Source organism: Ambystoma mexicanum, chromosome 4p (genome assembly GCF_040938575.1).
Source record: "Ambystoma mexicanum isolate Mex_15411 chromosome 4p, UKY_AmexF1_1, whole genome shotgun sequence".
Classification (NCBI taxonomy): domain Eukaryota; kingdom Metazoa; phylum Chordata; class Amphibia; order Caudata; family Ambystomatidae; genus Ambystoma; species Ambystoma mexicanum.
In genome coordinates this window covers 915,072,634-915,100,141 of record NC_090927.1, presented here as the reverse complement: position 1 = coordinate 915,100,141, position 27,508 = coordinate 915,072,634, and the positions used below count along the sequence as shown (strand labels likewise).

General features: G+C 47.7%; 1 protein-coding gene across 2 annotated transcripts in view; it reads right to left on the bottom strand.

Annotated features, from left to right (window-relative positions):
• Window positions 1–27,508, bottom strand: part of RNGTT (RNA guanylyltransferase and 5'-phosphatase) — a 2,962,270-nt gene that overhangs the window by 1,579,677 nt on the left and 1,355,085 nt on the right. For both annotated transcript variants that reach the window (XM_069606512.1, XM_069606514.1), the window contains exon 11: window positions 4,604–4,768. In XM_069606512.1, the coding sequence (XP_069462613.1) occupies window positions 4,604–4,768 (165 nt within the window). The remainder of the gene's footprint in view (window positions 1–4,603; window positions 4,769–27,508) is intronic.

Sequence of the window (27,508 nt, the reverse complement as noted above, 5' to 3'; positions counted from 1 at the left end):
GCAGTGATCGGGGGGCACAGGACCGTTTTCATAGTGATGCGGATCGTGAGGTGAAATACTTGTGCATGACCCGTATTAGCTTAGAAATATGGAGAGGAGGCAAGACCTGGTCAACAGTTGGCTGCAATGGTAAGACAGGAGAGGGGTAATACGGATGTAGCGCGATATGCACTTAGTGTGGACAACTGGTTGCTGATCCGGAACAAATTCTTGACACATTTTGTATATATTATGAGCATCTTTATGCATCACGCAGTAGGCCAGATGGGGACTCGCTAGTGGATTTCCTCTTTGGGGCTTCTTTACAGAAACTGGGCTAAGAAGCTATTGAACCTCTTGCCTCCCCATTTACAACAGATGATATTTTGACAGTCATAAAATTGCTGCCTACCTCTAAGGCTCCCGGTACTGATTTATTACGGCCGAGTTACATAAGGAGTTTGGTCCTGAGGAGCTACTCACATGCTGAATATGTGTCAGTAAGCGATGAGCTCGGGACTGCTTCCCCCAAAGCTTTGCGAGGCAGTAGTTACTTTGATACTGAAGCTCAGGAAAGACCTACAGGATTGCGCATCCTTTATTACTCAATTAAGACATGAAAATATTTGCAAAAATATTAGCAGATGGCCTGCTTCCATATCTAATGACTATAACCCATCCAGACCAATCTGGATTTGTTCCCAGAAGATCTACATCTCTGAACCTCCTGCACCTATTTGCAATTTTATTGCAGATTGACGTAAAGGCAGTGGCCTCCCTATTAGATGCAGAAAAAGCATTTGATTTGGTCCAGTGGGGATACTCGTTTTCTGTCTTAAAGCAGGTAGGTCTCCCAGACTATCATCTTGCAGCTGTCCGACACCTATATGCGTGGGCTAATGAACATATATGCCTCTTTGGTGAGCGCTCTGCACCATTCATATTGGGGTTTGGGACAAGGCAGGGCTGCCTGCTAACGCCCCTTCTTTTCGACATAGCAATCAATCCGCTGGCTGCTCGGATTAGGAAGATTCATTGTGGGAGAGGATTTGCTATGGGCAGGGTGAGGGAGTGTGTTTCTCTATACGCAGATAATGTGATTTTCCATTTTCAAGCATCCAGAGGCTCTCAGGGCTTTGCATTAATTGGTTGAAATCGATATTGTTCCAGTTGAATGAAGATCTGATAGAACCGAGGGATATAGAAGCGTATAGATAGGACCTGACCTCGATTAAGTATCTGGGGGTACAAGTCAGCAGGAGTGTTGATATTCTTTTAAAGGAAATCCATCTGTCCTACCTGCAAATTCTTAGTGCTAAGATGGATAAATGGTTTGCTCTACCCCTTTCCCTATTAGGATGCATTGCCCTGGCCAAGATGGTGATTGTCGCTAAACTTCTGCATTATTTTCAGAATGTTGCTATCTGACCTGGAGAGGCATTTTTGCAGAAATGATGTCCATAATGGTTAAGTTAGTGTGGTATCCAAAATCTCCCCCCCCCCCTCCCCTCCGACTCCTCCCGGGTCTGCTGGGACACGTTAGCCCTGCCATGGGATAGCAGAGGAGTTGGAGAGCCCCGGATATGGAATAATATATTTTTGCGTTGCAACTCCACTTTGCGTCATACTGGGTGCCGGGCTCTACTTCCTACCCTCATGTGCGAATTGCGAGGTGGTTTGTACGTCCCTTTTCATTACAGGGTACCCTTATTTCTATGAAGGTCCATGCTAGGTGTACATTTGACTCGGTGGTTTGTAGTATACATGTTTGGAGGAGGGTTCTCAAGCGATTGCAGGTGAAGGCCCCCTATGCTCCAGCATGCAGACTCTGGCATATAGAATCCCTAAGCCGATGTGCGATGATGTAATGACATGAAAAGAGAAGAATTGGGCATTTTTGTTATTTATATCCGGATAGGGTTTTTGTATCTCAAGATCAAAATGGAGCAAAGATGGGAAGGGATTTCCACAGCCGTTTTCAATCATTTTCTTTTACGGCTTGGTCCTCCTCTTTCCCGGTGGAGCCTGCAACGCTGCCTCTGTTACAATACCTCCTGAACTTGGCCTCAGCAAAACATGCTGTTTCCCAAGTAAAGGGTCAATCTTACGAGACACCCCGAAAATGGCATTGAAATGTAGAGTGAAATCGTAGGAGGATGCTGGCGCTTCATTTTCAGAAAAGCAGTGAGGGTGTGGGGGGGTAAACACTAGACGTAAGCTAATCCACTTTCAGACTCTTCATAGGGTCTATCTGGCTCCCTCTTGTCTTCGATTTTTCAATTCCACTACGGAATTGGAAGTGTGTCCCAGGTGTAGGGGAGGCAGAAAACGTTATTCACATGCTATGGTCTTGTCCCCCATCCAAGAATTCTGGGTGGAGGTTGTGGTGAGATTTACTAGGATATTGAGTCATGAAGTCCAATGCAAAATATTGTGTTGTAGGCTTGGGTGGCTCCCGGGGTTGCTGAAGTGCTCTCAGAAACAGTTTGCCACAGGTATGATACTAGCACAAAGATGTATTTTAGTACAGCGGGCCAGTTCTACTGTAGAGGAACAGCTGCATGTGTCTGCAGGAAATCCCGTCCCCCTACTTCCTGTATGTTGCAAGCCTGTGATCGTGCCATGCTTGACACCAGCAGTTGTGACCATACAACGGCATACATACGAAAGAAGATACCCTATGAGAAAGCCCTACCAAATCTATACCCGTAGAGACGACAATCTGAGGGAGGAACTCCCCGAAGGAATATGAAAAAGAGCGAAAGAGGAGCTGATGACATCACGAAAGAAGAGCGTGACACCCCAAGAAGACTGTCTGAAGAGAATGCATGGACCTTATACAAACTGATGACGAATTTAAGAACTGAGTAAACTTTCATATGTGAAAAGAAGATTGCATGTGTGCGAAGCACTGCAGAAAATGCAAGCAGTTTAATAACTGTACAGATGCTCTAACGCAAGTAGACTAAGTGATTTTAGAAGCTGGCTACATGTAGTGAACAGACTGCAGGCGAAGCCGCCATTGTATAGAAACTGGACACAGTGTCATGAATTTAGTAAGCCCGGCCCCATGGAGAGGAAAGGCAGAGAGCTGTGTTGCAGCAAAGAATGAGCTGAGATCGTGGATACGAATGGCGAGGCTGTCTGGCCTGGTACCAAAGCTGAAGTAGTCAAAGCTGGTTATCTATTCCTGGAGGCGGTGAACATGGGAAGCTGAATCATCCCTTGTTTAGGCGCAAAGAAAGAACACCAAGCTTGCAAAGTTTTATTCATTTAAGACATTTAAATGCTGCAAAATGGAACAAATTGTGGTCTCCTGTCACGTGAGCTAAGGATGGAAATAGAGTTCAGCATGGAGTTCTTGAACAACAATAGTGCGTGCCCGCACTCTCTTATACTCCCGAAGACAAGAAAACTCTGCAATGTCAAGTTCAAAGACAATCTTCATGGCAGAAGGCATGGGTGACGAGACGTTGAGGTAATTGGGTGGGGAGGTAAAGTCAAGTCCACCTCCTGGCACCTGGATATGAGCGTATGTGCTGCTAAGTGAACCAAATGTTCCTGACATGGCACAAGCATACCAACCAATTGTAGAGGGACGTATAACGAAGGGCCTTATAGTTTGAAAACCAAGGATATATTGTGTACTCAATAGTGTTGAAGATGACATGTTTTAGAGGTAGGCATAAATTGTCCACCTGACAGTAGATATCCAATCACAATCCCATCCCTTATTGAAAGAATACTTAGATGTTCCCCTTGAGCCTATCACAACCCCTCATAGGTTTTTCTGATTTGCCACGTAGTATGACGTCACCTATGATGAATTATTAGTATATAAATAAGTTTTTATGATAAATTCACTGAGAGCTCGAGCGAACGTCCGTTGATGTCTGTTGTAACTACCTGTTTTAGATAATTGTTAATATAACAGAAAACCTTGACATCTTCCTAGTTGGTTCGATTATTTGGTGTATGAGTTATTATGCATCCCCATCCATTGCATGCAAGTTATCCATCTGGCCTTATGCTCACTACTGTCACTGCCTCCAAGACCTGGCTAGAAGATGTGATTTGATTTAGTAATGTGGAACCGGAGTATGGGGCATTCTGTGTAGCAAAAAAACAGGCCTAAAGACATTTGTGGCCCTCTCGTGGCATATCTTAATGCCCAGCAGCTTAGTAATTGGGGGTAGGGTGGAGCAGTGGTATCCCCAGTGCCTCTGGTGTCAGGTGGGACAGATAGTACTGGCTAGAGGCTCAGCAGTTCAATTGCGGTAGAATCAACCTTAGGATACCGACCAAGGACATATATTGGCGAAATCGGTATTCTATGTTAGGGCGAAATTGTTAATGCATTGTAATTGAAGGGGAATATGTCGATTGTATTGTAGTCATGTATGTTATAGCTCATTGTATTGAACAGCCAGTATACATACCACATAGTTGAGATGTGAACCCTAGTAAATACATTTTACCCACAAAAAAACATGTCTGAACTTCTTTGAGACATGTTTCACAGTTCTGAAAGAAATTGGTAGAATGGATGCAACAGTCATTCGCTTAACCAAAAGAATAATTCAATATTTAATTCCTTAAACCAAAATCAAAAATGTAACTGTACCTTTCTAGCATTTTGGATGTCAAAGAAGGGCTTGTTTCGGACACTGAAAGGCTCCTGCATTTTGTCAATGAGTCCGTTCTTCATTTTTTCATGTCTTGGCATTATAAGCTCCTTTTCAATGCATGACATTCGTATGTTAAAATCACATTCTCCAACTGGTTGGCCCTGTATGGTAAAATAAAATTAATAATATTACCTGAAAAAAACCTTTCAAAAGACATCAATATACCTACTGCAGTCGTGTTTGCAAACATTCAAAATGGCACATTGTTTCTGGAAATAAAGATACTAAATTAACAATACATTTGCTGAATACAACATGGGTCATATTAATCTTTACACTGCCTTTTGATTCTGGAAAAGGGTTTACCTTGTTGAAACAAACAAAAGATACAGGAATCCAAATAAAAAACTAACATCTCGAAATCCCCACTAGATCTCTCTTCGACCTTCTACTTCAAAAAAGCAAAGCTGACGAGCTAACCATAACTCCCATAACACCGATGCAGCTAATTTTTCCTCCTCTGAGACTCAACTTCTCTACTCTCCCTTTTCGCACCAACTGAACATTGCACTCTGGAATGCTCAGTCTGTATGCAACAAAACTTCCTTTATCACTGACCAGTTTCATGCCAGCTGTCCTCCCCTAAACCTCCTTGGATCACTCAAACTTGGAATTCTCCTTCTGACACAGCCACTGTAGCGGCCCTTCATAACTCCAAACTATCCTTCATTCACCCTCCACGACTGAATGGCAGAGGTGGAGGCGCCGGACACCTACTCTCTTTCTGTCTCAATGTCTCACAAATCCACATCCTCTCCTACCTCTTTTGAATTCCTTATCTCTCATATAACTCCTCCTCACTCGGTTCAGATCATCTTCATCTATCGCATTCTTGGTCCCACTGTACCATTCTTTGAAGAACTTGGGCAACTCCTTAATTCTCTTTCTCAGCTCTTTCTCTTAGGTGCCTTTAACCTTCCCTCTCCAACCACTTCTCAGAAATCTGAACTTCAGTCTTTTCTTAGTAACCAAGTTCTGCACTCTATCCATAACCTACCAACCCACAATGGGGTTAACTTGTTTAATCACGTATTGATCTCTCCATCTCTCTCGTCCACTAATACTACTGTCACACCATCCCTATCTGATCATTCCATTCTTTACACCACCATCTCCTTTTCACTCTCTGACAGCTCACCATTTGCATTACCTATTACTAGAAGGAATTGGAAACCTTCTCCCTTTCGCTGTGACCTTCAGTTCTCACTCTTCTCATTCACACCTGATGCCTCGTTCACCAACACTGCCTTCACCAGCTTTCAATCCCTGCTATATGGCTCCTTCTCCTCTCACTGCCACTGATACCTTTCCCCCCAAAGTCTAACATTACTCATCCATGGGTCACCCCATTCATAGGCTCGCGCCTTACAGACATGTGTCAGCTGCTGCACAAATGGGGGCATAACCACTTACATGAGGACCTGAAACTCTGCCACTCTTGATAGTGTGAAATCAAATTTCTACCTTACCCTGATTGATGCTCAATCCAACAATCCTCGCCGGCTACAGGGCACCCTAAATTCACTCCAAATGACTACCAATTCCACTCTCACAGCTAATGACGTAGCTGAATATTTTGCAGCAAACATTTCTAAAATTAGAGATTCTCTCCTGATCTTCCTCACACTTCCTCCTCCTAAATTCTACACTCTGTCTACTTTACCATCATCCTTCGGCTCCATCTCCAACTAGGCACACTAATACTGAAGAAGTCCTATCTCTTCTAATGAAGGCTAACCCCTCTTGTGCTCCATCACAACCTCTTACTCCTCAGCTAGTCAAGCCTATTGCCCCTTTAGTGGTCTCTCAGCTCGCTGGACTCTTCAACCTGTCCTCCGACTCTGCTTGCTTTCCCTCTAGTTTCAAAATGGCCATGGTCATTCCTCTCCAAAAAAAGAAAGAGGCTGACCCAAACCTACCAGCTCACTTCTGCCTTGTGTCTCTTCTTCCGCACTACTCTAAAGTGCTCAAAGGGGTTGTGTTGAAGAGTCTTACAAAACTTCTTAGACATCCATAACCTTTGAGACCACTTACAAGCATGTTTCCACTTCTTCGACTCCACTGAAGCTGCTCTCATGAATGTCTCCAACTTCCTCGCCTCTGCTATGCACTCCAACCTATCCTCTATCCTAATTCTCCATGACCTGTCTGCTGCCTTTGACAATGTAGATCACTCTGATCTTCTTAATACTCTCTCTTATCGTGGGATTTGGGATATAGCCCTTGCCTGGATTGAATCCTTCATAGCACCTCGCCAATGCCGTGTCTCCTGGAGCAACAGCACTTCTCAACTCATTCCTCTTAACTGTTCCCACAAGGCTCTGTCTTAGGGGTTCTCCTCTTTACACTCTACAACTCTGATGTTGGGGCTGTGATGACTCAGAAATGGTTCCCCCCCAAAACCCCGACAAGAGACCTTCCTCATGTGCCCAGGTTAAGGTAGAGGTTTCCTGATCCGACCCTGGAGTGGTGTTCAACAGAAGGATCACATGGGGGAGGAAACTGGTAAGGGAGAGGGAGAGGGAGAGATTTCCCTGTTTAACTTTCACTGAAGCCCCAGACTTTTAATGGCATACTGCAAAGTGGAAGGAGTTAGAAAAACTAACTTTGGGGCCAGGGACCTCAAGTCCCATAAGTCCCATAAGTCCCTCAGTGCTGGGATGAGCAAGGGGAACACTACTATGGGAGAGATCTCTTAATTAGTGTAAATGACCTTCACCTGAAGGGGGCTGAGAGGCCTAGAAAGCCCCCTCAGGTGCAGGCCAGATAGAGAGAAGCAGAGCAGTGGAGAAAGAAGCAGCAGCACAGGCTGTTGTTGCAGCTGAGAGGGAAGCCTGAGGCGAGAGAAGACGCCAGGACCATTTAAACAGCAGAAGCCCTGGCAGGTTCCGAGAGAGTCTGTGCCTTTGACTCTCCCTTGTGTAGAGGTCGCGCAGCGCAAAGTATGAGGAAGAGACGCTTGCCCAAGTTGTGCAGAGTTCACGCAGCGGGAAGCAGTCGCAGCGATGGAAGTGTTCCCTCTCTGGAGATTCCAGGTGGCTGTGTTGCACCTGGCCCTCTTCAGAGCAGAGGAGGCTCCATTCATCAGTGGCGTGAGAGGAGGAGGACCAGAGGAGGCTGTCCACCCGACCACAAGGAGCCACAAATACCAAAGACCTGTGAACACAGAGTGGAGCGTAATCAAGCAATTTACACTGTGAGTTCACAGTTTGCAAGTGACTCTGGAGCGCTCCAACACTGTCTGCGTGTACATGGCAGGGCGCTTCACTCTCGAGTGAGTGAAAGCAGCAGTAGAAGTGATTTCGAATACCAAACTATACGTAACCAACCAAGGTTATGCATGTTGAAACAAAGTAACTGCATAAATAAGCGCATAAGAGTCTGGACAGCCCAGAAATCCCATGGGGAAGCTGTAGATATTCCAAATGCTTACAAGCAATACCAAAGACAAGAGTGTATCGACAACCAGCAAAAACAATTAACAAGCAGTACTCAAGTCAAGCAGGGAATCCTGAGAGGCTTAATGATTGTGAGACTTACTGCTTATGTGCTAATAAACACAGACCTTCGGGTGACAGAAGAACAAGTTACTTACCAACTGGTAAGGTTCTTTTAACTGGATGTTCCTCCAACATATTCCACATCTTTGGCATGTAATGTCCACAGCTGTGCACTTCAGGTACTTTTTCTGTAGACGGCGTCCTGCGTCGATGAAGTCGGGCCGATGTCCCTCGAAGGCATCCGTCGAGGGAGACGTCACTGGATGTTATAAATAGGACGCACAGCGCCTGTAGCCTCCGTTTATGTTTTCCCCCCAGAAAGTTTGGCACCAATCCAATGCCTGCTTGACTGCACATAACCTTGCGGAAACGTAAACTACAATCGCATAGGAAATTCTCCAGAGAGGCAGGCTGGGAAGGCGATGTGGAATACACTGGAGAAACATCCAGTCGAAGAACGTTACCAATTGGTAAGTAACTTGTTCTTCGAATGGATTGTGTCCTCCAACGTATTCCACATCTTTGACAGACTCCCAAAGCAGTACCAGAAAATAGATGAGGGAAAAGAATGTAAAGTACCCAATCAGATGGCGGAATAAGGAACCACTTTACCAAAGGCAATATCCTGACCATGGATCGTATCCAGGGAATAATGTTTAACAAAGGTGTGGATAGAAGCCCATGTGGCTGCATCACAAATATTCCTAATAGAAACTCCCCTTTGGAGGGCTGTGGAAGTAGCCACACCCGTATTGGAATGAGCTCTCAACCCTTCAGGAGGGTCCTTACCCGCCAATCGAGAACACTCGGTAATGGCGAGGATAATCCACCTGGAGAGGGTCTGTTTAGTAACAGCATGGCCCATTCGGTATCCAGCATATCCCACAAAGAGTTGATCGTCCGCTCTGACCCTGGACATCCTAAAAATATAAAACCTCAGAGCTCTCCTAGGATTCAACCTATTGAGTCGCTCCTCTTCCTTACCAGGATGAGGAGGAGGACAGAAAGAAGGAAGAACCACTTTCTGGCTCAAATGAAATTCAGATACTACCTTAGGAAGAAAGGAAGGATGTACCCTTAGTACAACCGTGTCCTTGTGGAACACAGTAAAGGGCAGTTTAGAGGAAAGTGCCTGCAATGCACTCACTCTGCGCGCAGAAGTAACCGCAACCAAGAACACTGTCTTGAAACAAGCGGAGCACCCATTAGAAATTTCAAAACCAAATTCAAATCCCAAACCGGCACCTGGAAAGGGGAAGGCGGGAACACATTAGTCAGCCCTTTAAGAAATGGAGAAATGGAATCTTAAAGTAAGAACATTCTTCAGACTAGCACTTAAATATAGACAGTGCCGCCAGATAACCTTTAATGGTACCTACCTGAAGGCCCCTGTGGGCCAAAGAAAGTAAGAAAGACAAAACCATAGGAATGAAACACTGAAAAGGATCAACATTTTGTCCTCTGCACCAGTCGCAAAACTTACGCCAACGGCTACTGTACAGAGATTTTGTTGCTGGCCTTCTGGCCGAAAGCAACACCTCCATCACATCATCCGGCAGGTCCTTATCCTTATATCTCAACCTTTCAAATACCAAGCGTGAGGGTTGAGAGTTCTGACCTCTGGATGGAGAACCCGACACCCCTCTCGCAAGAGCAGATCATCTCGTTAGGGAAGAAGGTGTAGAGGGCAGATGGACATTTCTAGAAGGTCCGGGTACCACGCTCTCCTGGACCAATACAGAGCAATGAGGATCATGTGGTAACCGAACCTTCGTAACCTCCGTAACACTTGAGAAATGACGGAGACTGGAGGAAACGCGTACAGAAGTGGGAATGACCAATCCACTACGAATGCGTCTCCTAAGGCTCCTCAAATTCCCTTGAGCAGAATCTCTCGCATTCCGGTTGGCACTGGTGGCAAAGAGAACCATTTGTGGGGTTTCCCAAAGGGCAAAGATCTCCAGAAGGACGTCCTGAGCCAACACCCACTCTTGAGAGATCGTGCTCTGCCTGCTCAGAGTGTCCGCCACCGCATTTTCTTCTCCAGCCAGATGAACTGCTGAGATCGAAATTCCCTGCTGGATGCCCCAGAACCAGAGCTGCATTGCCTCTTTGCACAACGGGAGTGACCTTACCCCCACTTTTTGTTAAGGTAATGCATGGCCACTGTGTTGTCTGTCATGATCAAGACACTCTTCCCCCGCAAGACGGCAGAAAAGCCTTCTAGGCTAACCTGATCGCCCTCAGCTCTAACAGATTGATATGGAGTTTGGACTCCGACAGAGACCAATGACCACTGGCTGTCAAGTCATTGGCATGAGCGCCCCATCCTGTGAGGGAAGCATCCGTCATTACAATCAACTCGGGCCACGGTTGCCAAAATGGCTCCCCCTTCATCAGGTTCCCTTCATTGGACCATCACAGAAGATCCTGGATTCTGAATGGGTTCCCACATCTTGCCTGAGAACTGCGACCACTGCATCTTGAGGACCCATTGCAGGGATCTCATCCTTAGCCTGGCCTCTGGTACCAGACAAATGCAGGATGCCATGACGCCGAGCAACCTTCAGAATTCGAAAGCCAGGAGACTCTGGGCATGTTGAAACTTGTCCACCATCTGCACAATGTGATGCGCCCTCACCTTGAGAGGCAAGCACTTCCCCAAGGACATGTCCAACACAGCCCGAAGTACTGGAGCTGTTGAGAAGGTCAGATGCGACTTCTTGAAATTGAGGGAGAAGCCCAGCCTCTGGAGGGAGCAGCAGGTGAGACCGAGGTGATCCAATGCTTGCTCTGGAGAACGCGCATGGATCAGCCAGTTGTCCAGGTAGGGGTAGACGTGAATCCCCCCTCGCCTGAGATACGCTGCCACCGCCACCATTAGCTTGGTGAAGACCCTCGGGCGGAGGTCAATCCGAGGGGCAGGACCCGAAACTGAAAGTGAGAGTCGCCAGCCGCAAACCTCAGGTACTTTCTGTGCTTGGGATGAATGGGCACATGAAAATAAGCATCCTGTAGGTCCAGAGACACCAACCAATCCTGAAGTTGAAGGGCCGAGAGGATTTGAGAAAGAGTGACCATCTTGAACGTGTCCTTCCTGAGAAGTGTTTTCAACCAACGCAAGTCCAGGATGGGTCTCAATCCCCACTGTCTTTCTTTGGAATAAAAAAATAAGGGGAATTCCATCCCTTGTTCCTCTCTGCTACAGGCACCAGTTCTATAGCGTCTTTCTCTAGCAGGGTCAAGATTTCCTGCACAAGGAGCAGATCCGGAAGCTTCAAAGAGAGATTCCCCGGTGGATTGTCGTGAGGCCGCTTTAGGAAGGGAAGACAGTAGCCGTGGGCAATAGTATCCAAAACCCATGCATCCGAAGTAATGGCTCGCACCTCTTCGAGATGCTGAGACAGTCTGCCCCCAACTGGCGAACCATAGGACACGGCCTCATGACCGTTTTGGAGCAGCTGCTGCACTGCCTGAAGGAAAAGAGGCAGCTGCCCTAGTGGCTTTGGCACCTCTATTTCCCCGACCACCACGGGTACTTTTCCGCTGACCCCTTTGACTGGCGGCTCCTCTCATTCTACCAAAGGAGGAGTAGTAACGAAAAGGACCCCCCCTCCACTGCTGTACCCTAGGACGAAAAGGCAGAGGTTGACGCACAGCTGCGCTTAAAGATTTCGCCGCAGCTTTTGAGGTCTGCAACCTCTCAAGGCTCTCGTCAGCCTTGCTGCCAAACAAATGCGCGCCATCAAAGGGCATATTCAAAAGACAGGCTTGCACACCCGGGGCAAAACCCGACGTCTGCAACCACACAAATCTGTGTATAACGGTGCTCGCAGCCATGGACCGGCTAACACTGTCGGCTGTGTCCAAACCCGACTGAAGGGATTCACACATGGCATCCTTGCCATCTTGCACGAGAGCAAGGAACCCATCACTTTCTTCCCCTTTGGGAATATGGTCAGCCACTAGAAAAACTGTTCCACAGAGGGTGTGAAAACCTTGCTAAGGCACAAGTGGAGTTGGCTTATTTCAACACCATACTCCCCGCAGAAAATACCTTGGGAGCCCAACCCAACCCAACCATCGAAGCATTTGTCGTTCCTATCAGGAGGGATGGTAGGGTACGCCGCCTGCCTCGAGGTGGCCGTAGACGCCTGAACCACCAAACTCTCGGGAGTGGGGTGAGTGGATAAGTAGCTGGGGTCGCTAACGGAAGGGCAGTACTTCTTTGTCAACGATTTGTTAACAGCCGGAAGAGATTCAGGTGACTGCCAAGCAGCCGCCACCTTTTTCTGTAAAGTGAGATGAAAAGCGAATATCGGGTCAGAGGACGGACCTTGGTCTAAATTGTCCGTTAGATCATCTTGTACAAAACCTTCAGGAGGACTGGACCAGCCCAGATACTCTGTTGACCCTAGCCATGAGCCTCCCGTATGACGACTCAGCATGAGCCCCAGGCGCAGGCCTGCCAAATTCCACTTTGGGAGAAGTGTCCAACCCATTGGCATCATGAAAGGTTTGCCTTAACTCCAGGAGCCACATTAGGCTCTACAGGGTCCTCAAAGTCACACCTTTCCTCCTCCTCATATAGGTCGTCCAGAGGGAGGTAAAAACCTTGCCTCGGGACATAAGAGGGCCTGGAGTCCACCACTGGCCTCACAGACTTAGCAGTAGCCTTCCTTAGAGCATCTACCATATCAGGGAATTCCAACAGTACATTTTGGGCAAATCCCCCCAAAAACGACAAGGGCGCCGAAGGCTTCGACGCCGAGAGCGTGGAAGGCTTTGGCGTCGACAATGGTGCCAACTACGCCGAGGGCAGATAAGAAGGCAAAGCCTCGATGTCCGAATCTGACGGCCACAGCGCTGATGGAGTCGACGCAGGCTTTGAGCCCTTAGCAGGTTTATGCGGTCTCGATGGGGACGAGGACCAAGACCTGGAAGCATGTCTCTTGCGACTATCCTGAGCCTTGTCCGAAAGGGACCTCGAAGGTTCCCAATGCGAGTCACGTCGAGGACCTGAGACCGAAGTCGTGCGAGCCACGTTACGAGACCTTTCCTTGCGGGCTTCATCAGAAGGTGCAGCCGGAACCGTTCCTTGCGATTGAAAAATCACCAACATCTGCTCCTTAAAGGCAGCCCATTCCTCCCGAGTCGAGGACTTTGTCGGGCATGCCACTTTTCTCGCAGCTCCATCCTCCAAGGAGGACGGGGAAGCGACCGATGAGGCGCTTCCTGGAATGCTGGGACGAGGAAGTAGAATGGCGGGAACCATTCCGGGACTGAGATCCCTGAAGCTTTCCCTTACGCTCCCGCAAGGCATTGGCAGTCAGCAACTGGCATTTTGAACAGTCGTCGGTGTCGTGACTCTCGCCCAAGCACCACAAACAAATGTGATGCAGGTGGGTGATCGATATTTTAGACATTTGAATAGGAATTCTGAAAGCCTGTTCAAGAAAAGTTAAAATTCTTTTACTGAAGTCAAAATTGCAGTAAACCATCCTGACAAAGACATTTGTTGTTACTACCAAGGTGAAATCTGTTCTTACTCTAGAAGGGATTGGAATCGTTTATTTCTTTCTGAAACCAAAAGTTAGTTGGCTTAATCTATGAATGTCACCCATGTATTTTCCCACATGACTGATTAATTTACTCCCCTCCACAACCTGGTCAGAATGTCGCTCAAAATCACCCCATTGTAAGCAGCTCACTGCTTCCGGCCAAATCTAATTTTGTTTCTGGTTCTTTTGTGATCAAAACAGCATTGTTCCTCCAAAAACTATTGCTGCTTTATGGGCTAGACAGTGGGCTTCACTCCTGCCCTTTCCTATGAAGGTTTTGGAAGCAGTAGTGACCCCCAATTGAGAACTTTCTTGAAAAGTCAAAACATCTTAGATAGTTTTCAAATGGGCTTTCGCCCCTTAATGGGAACAGAATCAGGTGTGGTATCGGTATTGGATGATCTTACCATCATCAGGGACGAGGGCGGCACGACAGGTCTCATTATTTTGGACCTGTCGGCTGCTTTCGATAGCACTGATCATGGAATATTGACAGCGAGGCTAGAGGGGGCAGGATTTGCTGTGGCAGCACTGGACTGGTTTCATGCTTTCTTGACCTCTCGCTCGCAGATGGTTTCCCTTCACACCTACCGCTCCTCTCTGGTTTCGGTCTCCTGCGGTGTTCCGCAGCGTTCGGATCGGTCTCCCCTGTTTTTCAATGTATATATTCACCCTTTGCTGATCTTGATTCATCTGTTTAGACTAGACACTAAGCAGAGCGAATTAAGAGATAAGCTAGAAAATGGCCTGGAAGCCGTCCGAGCCTGGATGGAGTCAAAATGGCTCAAGTTGAATGGCGGGAAGACAGATTCCGATTTCGGGCCCGCCAGGGGCTGCTGATGGATGGTCCGATGCTTTTTGGCCAACATCATTGGGCCCGTTACCTAAGCCTTCCAAAACAGTTCATAATTTAGTTGTAAAGCTTTCGGAATCCCTGTCTATGGAGGTGCAGAGTAACTCAGTGTATGGTGCAGGCTTTGTTAAGCTCAAAATTATAAGTTACTTACAGAAGTGACTAACGCACTCTTAGTCCATAGTTCCCTTTCCTCCATACTGTATGGGCGTTCCTCCCAAAGGACGGGACACAGATCTTTTTCCCCAGAAAAACCTCCTTTAGAGGCGCGAGGGGGCACGGCATGAGCTGCCCTGACTCCGCCCTCCGGCGACACAAATCACTCCCCATTGACGCGTCGACAATAGATTTAACATTGCCTATTGACACCAGTGTTATTAGGGGGGAGGTTGGTGGGACGTATATAGGAAAGGGCACTATGGACTAAGAGTACGTCAGTCACTACAGTGAGTAACTCATAATTACTCTTACGTCCCGTCCCATTTCCTCAATACTGTATCGGCGATTACAACTGATTGTAGGCCCAAAGTGGAGGGGAGACCCTCCTTAAGCAAATAGGTTCCTGAGAATTGCCTGTCCGGAAGCCGCATCCGTTCTAGAGCCGGCGTCCAAACAGTAATGCTTGCAGAAAGCCGAGGGAGAGGCTCAAGTGGCTGCCCTGTTTATGACTTGCAAAGGGACATGGCACTGAAATGCGATGGCCTTTGCCCTGGCCCTGACTGTGTGGGCACTGGCCCTCGTACGCTTCTTTGATGGCAGAGCCCATCCAGCTGGATATAGAGGTCTTAGAGGCCTGATAGCCTGGTCTTGAGCCTCCAAAAGTGACAAACAGGCGTCCGACTTGCGGAAGCCCTTGGTCCTGTCCAAGTAGAATTTCAGAGCACGCCTGACATCCAGGCAGTGCAGCACTCTCTGTGCCTCGTCCTTAGGTTTGGGAAAAAACATAGGAGGCACTATTTCCTCGTTCAGGTGGAAAGCAGATGGAACCTTGGGCAGAAATGCTGGGTGTGTCTGCAAGACTATCATGTCATTGTGAAAGGTGGTATATGGCTCAGAGGCTACCAGCGCCGGGATCTCGCCGACTGTACGAGCCGAGGTAAGGACGACTAGTAAGGCCGCCTTGATGGTGACCATCCTGATGTCCACGGACGCCATTGGCTCGAATGGTTTGTGTACCAGTGCGCCCAAAATTATGTTGAGGTCCCATACCAAATGCGGTCTCTTGATGGGCGGGTAGAGCCTAGCGTGACCCGTCAGATGTTTTTTGACGATGATTTGAGTTCCTGTAAGCCCCAAATGAGAGTACATCGTCCAAAGTGCAAGCCAATGGTTCAATTCCCTCAGTCTGCCCAGTGGCAGAATCTGGTCCATTTGCTTTTGTACTGGGCCCTGGTGGCTTTTCTCCTGGCGCCCTGTATGATCTCCAGATTTGCCTGTGAGAGGCTAAGGTGGCGAAGCGTTACCTGCTCAGGTACCATACTGTGAGGGCTAATTTCCCTGGTTCAGGGTAGATGATTCTGCCCCCCTGCTGAGCCAGAAGATGTACTGGGCCCGTCAGAAGGTGCATCGGGGGCACCTCCGAGAGGCTGAGTGGCTCCAAAAACCATGGCCTGGTCAGCCTCCATGGAGCTATCAGAATGATGGAGTCGGTGAGATTCCTTGATCTTGCAAATTACCCTGTGGATCAGAGGAGTGGGCGGAAACACATAGCCTTTCATGCCGGTCCACTGGAGGTGAAATGCGTCGCCCAGAGAGCCGGGGCCCTGACCCTGCCAGTATGCGAACTGGGGACACTTCTTGTTGTGCCAGGTGGCAAAGAGATCCACTTGGGTGTGACCCCACCCGTTGAAGATCTCCTGAATAATGAGGTTGTTTAGCTGCCACTCGTAATTCTGTGCTCCCAGCCTGCTGAGCCTGTCCGCTTCCAGGTTGGACTCCCCCGGGAGGTGGACTGCCGAGAGGTAAATGTCGTTTTCCAGGGCCCATTCCCACATGCTGATCACCAGTCTGCACAGAGGAGGTCATCTAGTGCCTCCCTGCTTGTTGACGTAGTACATGCTGGTCGAGTTGTCTGTCTGAATGAGGACAACCTTGCCCCTGAGAAGTGGTAGGAATGCCCTGAGCGCTAGCCAGATGGCGTTAATCTCCAACCAATTGATGTGGTATTCCTGTTCCTGTCGAGTCCAGGTGCCGTGGACCGAGAGCTAGTCCAGGGTTACTCCCCAGCCCTCGAGCAAAGATTCTGTGGCAATGGTGGCCTGCGGAGAGGGCGGCCGAAAGGTTTGCCCATCCATAGGTTGCAGTCCATGGACGACCATGTTTGGTCCGGGTGGAGAGATGGAGGAACGTTGATGATCACGGATTGCGAGCCCCGCTCCTGATTCCATGAGGCCGCAAAGTGCAGCTGAATCCTTCTCATCCTTAGCCTCGTGTGCGGCACGGCTAATAGGACCGCTGCAAGTAGACCCAGGAGATGTTTGTACGACCATGCCAAGGTCACCCCTCTGCTGAGGAAGTGGGCGGTGGCCCTCTTGATGGCCGAGATTTTGTCCTCCGACGGGAAGACATTCTCGGAATACGTGTCCCAAATGAGTCCCAGGAATGTCAAAGTCTGTGTAGGCTGCAGCTGTGACTTCTTGAGGTTGAGCGAGAAGCCCGGTCGTGCAGTGTGTTCATAAGAGCCTGGGAAGAGTGGAGAACTGCCGATTGAGGCCAAATAGAAGGAATTTGTATTGAAAATGGTAGCCCATGATCCTGAACCGTAGGAAAGAACAAAGGAACTGCCAAATTGGGACATGAAGGTATGCGTCCTTCAGGTCCAGGGAGCACATCCAGTCTCCCTTGTCTAACGTCTCCGCTATAAAAGTTAGCCTAACTATTTTGAATTTTTGCAGGGGTAGCGAGAGGTTGAGGGTGGAAAGTTCCAGCACAACTCTCAGGCCCGCTTGGTTCTTTTTCTGAATGGCGAAAATCCTGGAGTAAAAGCCAAAGCCTCGCTGGGAGGCTGGAACTTCCACCACTGCCTGGCTCTCTCGGAGCGACCGGATCCCTGCCAAAGGAGTTGCTGTGAGAGTGGAGTGGAGGAGGGAAGAGAGGCTGGGATAGGAAGGGAGTATCCTTTGGATACTATGGATAGGATCCAGGAGTCTGCGAAATTCTGGCACCAGAAATGTGCATGGAGAGCAAGCCTGCACCCCACCGGAGACACGTGGAACCGAAGGGGCGTGTCATGCCTTCTTTCCCTCGAAGGCGGACACTGAGGAGGGGGACTGGAAAAAACCCTTACTCCCTTTTGTTGTTTGCGCCGGTTTTGAGAGGGCGAGCGGTCGGGCTGCCTGGATCTGCGTTCCTGGAAGCCGCGGAACCCTCCATATGTGCAACCCTTTTCCGAGCGCTGCTGAGATTGGGTGTACGATTTGGCCGTGGTCTTTGTAAGAATGGATAGAGACTTTGCCGTTTGTGAGCTGTTTTTCTGTTTGTCTGGCTCTTCGTCCGTAGAGGAATGTAAGAGGTCACCCCCCTCGAACTGTAGATCTAGAATGTGCTCCTGGACATCCGGGTTGAATTTCATTGCCCAGAGCCAGGCTGTTGTTCTCATGTCCGTGGCAATACAGATGGCACGGCCTGAGGTATCAATATGAGCCACTGTGGATTCCATGAGGTCAAGCGCCACCAGCTTGGCCTCAGCTAGCCCGCCTTAAAGCGTGATTGTCTCTGGGTCGGGAGTTCGGGAGGAAGTCCGCAATTTCCCACCATAACCTTTGGTTGTCAGCAGCCAGCATGGCGTCTGCGTTGGCCTGACGAAGGTACAAGGATGCGTTGGAGTAGATTTTCTTGCCATACGCCTCCAAGATCTTCTCCTCCTTGCCTAGCAGCGCAGCAGAAGAGGAGGTGGAGGATGACTGAGGCTTGAAGTATAGTGATGCCGCAGCGATCACCGAGGAGTGTGGCTGAGGATGGGTCAAGAGCAAGAGTGTATCCCCCTCCATCTGTCTATACTTGGCATCCAGGCGTCGATTGACCGGCTGGGCCGAGTGGGGCTTGAGCCAACCCTTCTTGGCCAGGGAGACTACATCGGTTTGCAGTGGAATGCCCATGTTGGCAGAGGGATGTTGCGTGAGGACTTCAGCCAGAACCCCCTCTGCCGGCTTTTTGACCTCGGGTTGGGGGAGGCCCATGTACTCCGCCAGGCCAGCAAGACATTCGTGGAAGGCCCTGGCTGACGATGGCGTGTCCGGATCCTCCTCCTCATCCATATCCTGTGGATCTGGAGGATCCTGTGGAGGCGGAGGAATTGATGGCACCAGAGGCTGGGGTACAAGGACCACAGCCCGGAGGCTGAGGAGGCGGCGGAGGTTGCAGAGATGGCCGTGGAGCCGGAGGAGGCAGCTGCACCGGAGCCTGGGGGCCCGATGGAGGAGTCTGTTGTGCCGCTAGCATGGCGGGGATGACTTCCCTGATGGCGTCCTTGATGATAACCCCCATCTGAGGAGACATCGTGAGGCCGAGGAACTTCTCGAAGAGTACCTCCTCACTGGCCAAAGAGGTAGCTGGGGGTGCCGACGGGATAGAGGGGGCTGCTGGAGCCGCTGTATATCCTGTCCATATGGATGCAAAAGAAAGCTGCCCTGCGCAAATGAGGGGTAGGGTGTATGTCACGTACCTGGTTGAGGCCAGTCCCACCTTGACACTCGTTCTTTGCCGAATTCCTGGAATGGCGTTGGATGGGTGCCCCTTTCTGGCGCAGTGGCTATTTTGTCGAGCTGTCTGCCACTTGGTGCTTGGCCCGGTAGGTGTGACCCCCTCAACCAGAGAGTCGGTAGAGCTGGGTTTAGACACCCCCTCAGACTTATTTCCGGTATTAGGGCATAGCCCCTCGGACGTATTTCCGGTAATAGGGCGTAGCCCCTCGGCCATAATGCTGGAAAAAGGGCGGAGGCCCTCGGGTGTAGACCCGGTAACAGAACCTTCCGGTCCCTCAACACGGCGCCCTGGAGGACCCGAGGGTCCCTCAACCCGAAGGCCGGTAGCTGTAGCAGCCTCGTTGCACGTGCCGGTAGAAGGACTTGGCCGGTCCCTCCCGCACGGGAGAGTCCTTGGGAAGGAGTCTCCCTTGCGGGGTGCACTGGAAATTATCGGCCCTACCTTTGGCCTGGTTCGATGCTTCACGAAGTTCTTGAGATCCTCTGGAGGCGACCTCTGGAAGAGCTCCCTCCACCTGGCTAGTCTGTCCTTCAGTGCCTTGGAGGACAGCAAATCACACGCCGAACATGATTGAAAACTGTCAGGCCGCCCATCTCAAGTCTGTGGCGATGCAGATGGCCCGGCAAGAGGTATCGATGTGGGCCACAGTGGACTACATGATGTCCTGCGCTACCAGCCTGGATTCTCCAGCCTTGAAACGTGCCTTGCTCTGCACCGGAAGTTCCGGGAGGAAGTTCTCTATTTCCTGCCAAAGCTTCTGCTTAGCGGCTACTAGCATGGCATCCGCATTGGCCTGACGCAGGTGCGGGGAGGCGTTGGAGTACAGCTTCTACCCGTACGCACACAAGATCATCTCCTCCTTGCCAAGCAGCACCGAAAAAGAGGTGGCCAAGGACGACAGACTTCAAGTAGAGGGAGGCTGTAGCGATCACCGAAGAGTGCGGTTGAGGGTGCGCCAACAACAAGAGTGTATCCCCCTTCATTTGTCTATACTTGGCATCGAGGGGCCGATTGACAAGTAGGGCTGAGTGTGGCTTGAGCCACCCCTTCTTGGCCAGTACCACAAACGCCCTTCTGCATCACGATACCCATCTTGGTAGGGGGTCTGAGGGTGAGGACTTCTGTCAAGACCCCCTCCTTGGGCTGCTCTACCTCGGGTTGAGGAAGACCCAAATATTCTGAAAAAACTGTAAGCCTGTTGTGGAAGGCCTTTGCTGACAACGGTGTTTCAAGGTCCTCCTCCACCAGAGCGTCCGGCTGGTCTGGAGCGGGTGGAGGGGTGCTGGAGACTATGGACTGCTGCGTGGAGACCTGAGCCAGAGGCTGCTGTGGAGGCTGGTGCCAGACTGTCAGGCAGAATTATATGCAGTACCCCTTGGGAACACCACACACAATTAAGACTATAAGTGACAGTACAAATTCACCTTTGGTACAAGCCTGTACTACACAGTTGAAGTGGAAGCGATGGCTGAGCAGCCAGACTTATCTCAAGAGTAAGTGAGCAGTATCAGATAGTTACACAAAGGACAGCAATTACTATGATTCAGGCAAACATTGACTCAAGGTTTTCAAGTAAAAGAATATACATTTATTTCACTCTTCAGTTCTATAACAGTACACTATTACAAGCAGTATAAAAATCACACTCTTAATACACCACACCACTTCCCTTAAATTCCAGACAAGTTAAGCTCACAAAATGAAGTGGGAGCAAAATGGCACTCAAGCAATTTAAGTAGGGAGGGAAAGACAAAGTTAATAGAAATGAAATCAAACCAACAGGTAAGTACTCAGGGCAAGTGAACAAGAGGAACTACAGAGATAGAATCAGGTAGAAAAGGCTTAGGGCCAAAGTCAATGGGTTTAAAGTCTTTTGCTCAAGATCACACAGTTCATGGTAGTTTGCGGTAAAGTTCGTGGCACGGTTTCCGGACGAGGTTGGGTGATACAAAAGTTCATTTAAAGAGAAGAGAAGGACAAGCCATCGGTTTGGAGAAAGATTTCAAACACTTTCACCGCGGTCGAACGAAACGAAGGTGCCAGCGTGGGGAGCTGAGGCTGCAGCGGAGCCGGAGACACCATAGCCATAGGCAGAATTACTATGGGTGCTGGTGGCGGGACTGGTGGAAGCATGTGTCTAATAACATCCTGAAGGATGTAGCTCATCTGAGGGCACCTCATCAGCGTGAGAACTTCTCAAAAAACAAAAACTGTCTTCAAAGGCTGGTGGGGTGGCAGGTGATATTGAGAGAGCCGCGGATGGCTGCTGGGGCCTGTGCGTACTCTGCCTAGCTGGTTGCAGGGGGTACCTGCCTTACGATGTACAAGGATAAGCAGCAGGCCACGTACCTGGTTGAGACCAGTTCCACCTGCACACTCAATCTCCTACCCGCTCCCTAAAAGGGTTAAGTGTGTGACGAGCGACCATCTTGGCTGGCGCGGTGGCCATCTTGTCGAGCTGCATGCCACGTGCCAGCGTCGTGGCTCGCTGGGACCGGCCTCCTGTGGGACTCTTGCCGGTGGATTTTGAGGCCTACCTTGCACCTCAGGACCACAGCTAGTAGGCCTGGAGCCCTCGGCCAAAGCACCGATAGTGCTGTTTACAGGTGCCCCCTCAGACATTTGTCCGGTGTGAGGGCATAGCCCCTTGGGTGGAAGCCCAGTAAAAGAACCTCACAATCGATCAGCGCTGTCTGCAGGAGGATCTAAAGACCCCTCAGCCTGGTGGCCGGTAGCTGAATGAGCCTTGGCTACCTGCGCTGGTGTGAGAACCTGAATGGTCCCTCCCACTCGGACGTATAGTAGGAAAGGAATCGCCCTTGCGGGGTGAGATGGAAAACGGTGGCCCTGTCTTGGGCCTTGACTTTTGCATGGCCAAGTTCTTCAAGTCCTCTGAAGGCGACTTGTCAAAGGGCTCCCTCCACCTTGCTAACCTGTTCTTCAGAGCATGCGGTGCAAGCGCATTGCATGCAGTACAGCCCTCTCAGCTGTGGTCGGGACCAAGGCAGCGGAGGTACAGAGTGTGGGGGTCAGACGTGGGGAGGAGCCCATCACAGGCTGGAAACCGGCTGAAGTCCAAGGACGTCAACATGCGCCGGAGAGGAGCGTGGCACCAGAGGACAGAGTACCTGTTTAAAGATTAGAAGAAAAAGACAGAATTTGAGGAATAGCGCATGGAATAACAAGGCCAAAGCCAAACCCAGGAGCACTGGTGAAAGCGGTCCGTTCCCGTCGAGGCGGTAAACAGGACTGAGGAGTGGCGCTGGTGGGCGGAGTCAGGGGAGCACATGCTCCCAGGGGCACACCCCTGCGCATCTCTAAATTTAAAGGGGAAGATGTTTTTTCTGGTGAAAAAGGTTCTGTCTCCCGTCCCTAGGAGAGACACCCATAGAGTATGGAGAAAAGGGGACAGGACGTAAAAGTACATGTGTCTAAAGTACAGGCCTAAACGGTTGCATTTTGGCCTAGACGGTATGGAGACCAGAAGAAGACTGACTGTACATGCACACAACAAAAATGTGGGTAGGGAATCAAGCAAAAACTGCAGGGATTGTCGAGATGCTTTGTTACAAAATGGTGTTTACAAAAAGAAGCAAACAGTGAGTGGCAAAACCAATATTCCAGTAGATGGATTTTGAGTTTGTTAAAGATCGGACATTGATCCTGCTGGCCATGCAAAGGCATGTAACTGCTCTAGATTTTGTTGCCAGGGCCCCGTTTATGCCACAGAACATTGCTAAAGAGGTTTGTCCTCCCAAAGTAGAACTTGTTGAAAGGTTGACTTCAAGATTGAAATGATGTATGACTGTCTTCCCAATTTTTAACAAAGCCAGTTTCACGCTTTTGCACAATGTTTGGAAACTGTTTTGATTGTACAAGAAAGTGGAACAGTGTATGATTTGCAATATAATTGGTCTATTATATATTTTAATTCATTATTACTTGTGAAGTTATCTTACTAGATTTTTGTATCCATTTCCCTCAATACCATTGATTTATTTGACAATAAATGGCAATCTCATTATTTTGACCATGTGACTTTCTTTCTAAGTCATTGTAAAAGTCTTTTTTGATTGTTTACATACAAAATGATTTTTAAATAGTCTCAGCAAATTTTTTATTACAGCAATTAGAACATCCACAGGAAGTAATGCAATCACATAATTGAGTATTTTAAATACAGCATGTGCAAGATGTGCTATTAACAAAGTTAGAATGTATCTTGCACACAGGACATTGCTTGACAGAACAATACCTATTAATTGTGTTCCACAATGAGTTGCATTGGATTGCTATTCAGGGATAATTATTTTGCAACAGCCACCCAGCGTTCATAATGTATACTTCTATATCATTTACCCTATTTTACATACACCACAATATGTGGTGTTCTCCCATTGCAAAATATCCTTGATGCCCCTTCATCCTACGATTACTTACAATAATGTGTCATACCGATGTTAACATTTTTCACCATCCATTCATGCTTTACTGACTTCCCATCCCTTGCCTGGCACGTATTGCACTTTGGGAAATTGCTTGTAAATATCCCACATTCATTGCCCTGGTTCACATGAACATGCCAGATCACACATTTATTTGCCATTAATGTTCTGCAAGACACGTGAAGAAGCTGTAGTCTGGAAGTTGATTGTAATTGTAGCTATGGGGACTGCTCATGAACAACACATTGAAAGACGCTGAGTGGACTTGACATTTAATTTGCAGACATATTGCACGCTCTTGTAAAACTGCTGCATATTTCAATTCAAGGAAGCAGAGGTAACTGAGTGGGGTGTCATCCATGGATATGGTTACGGAGAGGGGGTAAGTCTGACCAATAATATGTATTTGTGTTGTGCAAGAGGCAGAAGAGCTTTCCTTTCGAAAGACTTACATTTATCAGAAGGGGCAAAAAGGATGGCATCTCAGATACAAACATTCTCATGGCCTTTTACAGGAAAAGCTTTAAGGGGACAATATTGTCTGTTGTGTGCATAAAATATGTCCATTAATGGTACTATCATAATAATATGTAATACCTGACTGTTACATCCTTCTGCACGTGTTATTGACTCATGCACAAAAGTAAGTACCACAATGTAGCATCACTGTATTATTCATGGTTATTACTGGGGGTGCTACCATAATATATATTTGTAATGAACTCACAATTGCTTAAGAACCTCAGCAGAAAATTGGAGCAAGAGACACACAGAATGAGTATTTTAAGATATGGAGTCTAACTTCGTTGGCCAGTAGGAAGCATGCTAAGTGGCTGCAGATTGCGATAGACCAAAGGTTTACATGCCCTTGTGTTAGCCAAACTTGAAATAACGGCCGAAAGAATATGTCATTTAAATGCATACTTTGCCAATGTGCACTATGAACATGTGCCTGTGGCCTTTGCTCATTTTGATCTTAATGTGGAGGACCACATGTATAGGACACCAGGCACACCTGCATCAACGCAGAAATGAAGATGATTGCTATAATAGATCTACACAGAAGCCAGCAAGCATTTCAAAACGGAGCTCATTCTAGACATGATGGAATGTTAGTGATGTAATCAATTTTTGTTATTGTTGTTGATTGCACATGTGGCCCTGGGTTCAACAGTCCACCCAGCCTGGTGCAGAAACACCCTTTTGCCCCCTCTTCCCGGTCCGCCCATGTCGTCTTTATATATTAACCACAGCTTTTCACCCATCTATTTATTCAATGCATTTTTTTATATCTTGCATTAATAGCAGCACACACAAGCCCTCTGACATCTAGGCGCTAGTTACAGGAAGTGCGTAGTGACATTATGCAAAGTGCAAGAACCTGCATAAAGGGTTGCAACACAGAGATGGATCTTGAAAGGCATAATCTGGAAGAGCAACACGGCAGGTACCGGTAGGTAAAAAGCAACATTGGAAAGGGTGGATAGTAGTCTGGCAAGGCCACACCTCATGGTACAGGGGGCTACATCAGGTATGCAAGTACCGGTAGGTAAAAAGCAACGTTGGAAAGGGTGGATAGTAGTCTGGCAAGGCCACACCTCATGGTGACGGGGTCTACCTCAGGTAAGTACGCCCACAATATGTGTAACAAATACAGCGCTCAAGACAAGAATGAAGAATAGTCAAAGTAGGGTGGATTAGTAGTAATATATTTTTGATAGCTGCCATACTGAGGCACAAACGTAGCAAGTTGGTCATCTGCCGCTGGAAGCGGGGTGTGTGCCCAGATCAGTTCTGCAAGGGGCCTTTTGTGATGCTGTAAGCCAGGCAGTAGCAGACTACTAGCAATTTCTTGAATGCAGCTGTATTCCATGCTGTAACCATCTCTGAATGTAGAAAATGATTACTGAAATTAGTTTGTCCGTTTTAAATCCGCACTGACGGTGGGTAGCAATACATACTTATCAGAAGGGGCGAACTAGGTGCATTGAGTAATGTTGCAATAGGTTAGATAGTCCCAAAGGTGAAATTATTTAACCAACGGACAGAATTTCCAAAGGCGTCGTATTGAGGTCAAGGTGGAAAAGCTTGTTTTCATGTGTAGTATTCGAATTCTGTTTTTTGAGAAAATAAATTGCCCAACTTGACCAAAAAATCTGGCCCACACTATCATTTTGCGTTTTTATTTCTGGGATTCCCATTTCTGTATAGCATAGTCCAAGACTGTGTGCAACTCACCTAGGCGCATCTGTGAAAGAATCTGTAAATGTGGGACCAGGTGCATTGATACAGTTAATGGAAGTAAATATTTGGAAAAGTGAAAAACTTTAAATATTTCGTTCTGTTTCACAGCACAGCTTGCCATTGAAAAAAGTAAATATTGTTCATTTTTTTGGCATTGTGTTCCCATAAACTAAACCAAGCTGCCGATCGCTGTGAACACAGAAAAAAGGTTATGATTGTTATTTGTTTTTGAAACAACCATAACAACAATTTGAAGGACACAATGTGTTGAAGACCCACAACGAATTGATAAGATTCACTATATTTAAAGCAGACGTAGTAAAGTTACATTTCTATTACTGAGCTCTGTCTTTCGAAACGGTTGGTTATCCATCACATACAGAGAATGGAAACTCAAGACATAATATAAGCATACATTTACATAATATTTAGGCGACTGATGATGGTATATGTGCTCTATACCTACATGATTAACAATGTGACAGATGATTGTTCAATATGACGCAAAGAAAATAATGTGTATGTGTTCATTGTAATGTAAATTGATAATTAACCTATTTATGTACTGTGTATATTGTATTGTAAATTGGGTACTGAAGTATATTTTTGCATTCTCCATTTTTCATAGTAATATTCTACCGATGTACACCTGTCATGGGTTCGTTGAATCTTCCACCTGATGGCTTCCTTCAACTGTTATTGGACAATAATCATCAACAGCGCATCTGTGATAAAGATTATCTGGGATGATCGCCAGACACTAATCTGTCCTTTCGCAGGTGCAGAAATAAGGAGCAACATGGCGCCCTGTAGGGTCTGAAAACATGAGAATGTGAAACTGTTGAGTCTGAAAGTGAAACCACTCCTTTCTACTCACTAATGGAATGCCATGTGCATTGATGAAACATTGGTGATGAAACATAAGAACTTTCACTGAAGCATGCAAAGACTGATTAATCGATCGATGAATGTAATCAGCATTATAAGATCACCTTGCACAGTTATAGAAAAATACAAACCATTCGATGTTTGCTAACTATAACCTCTACTGGCAAAAGTTATAAATGTTTTTTGTGGACAGAATGTCCTCTCTTGAATGTTATGTCAAAAATAATAGTACTTGTTACATTCCCGATTATTGCTTTTTCCTGCTAAATATACATGTTTTATCCTTTTTGTGAAAAGAAACAAAACATTTACATTGTGTGAGGATGTGTGCTTTTATGTTCCTGGTTCTGCGTTAGATAACGGTATGACATATGTGATGATGGGCAGACTTGGCTACGCTACCCACGAAGGTCAGTAAAATATATAACAAGTTACTTACCAACTGTAACTTTCTTTCGACTGATGTTCCTCCCATATATTCCTTATCTTTGATACATCCATTTCCGGCTTGCTGGCCTCGGAATTTGTTTTTTCAGTAGAGGGCGCTGCACGTCGATGTCCCGCGAGTCGATGTCCTTCAGAGGCCTACGTATCAACGTCATTATAGGTATAAATATTTGAGTACAGCGTCCATTGCCCAGTTCCA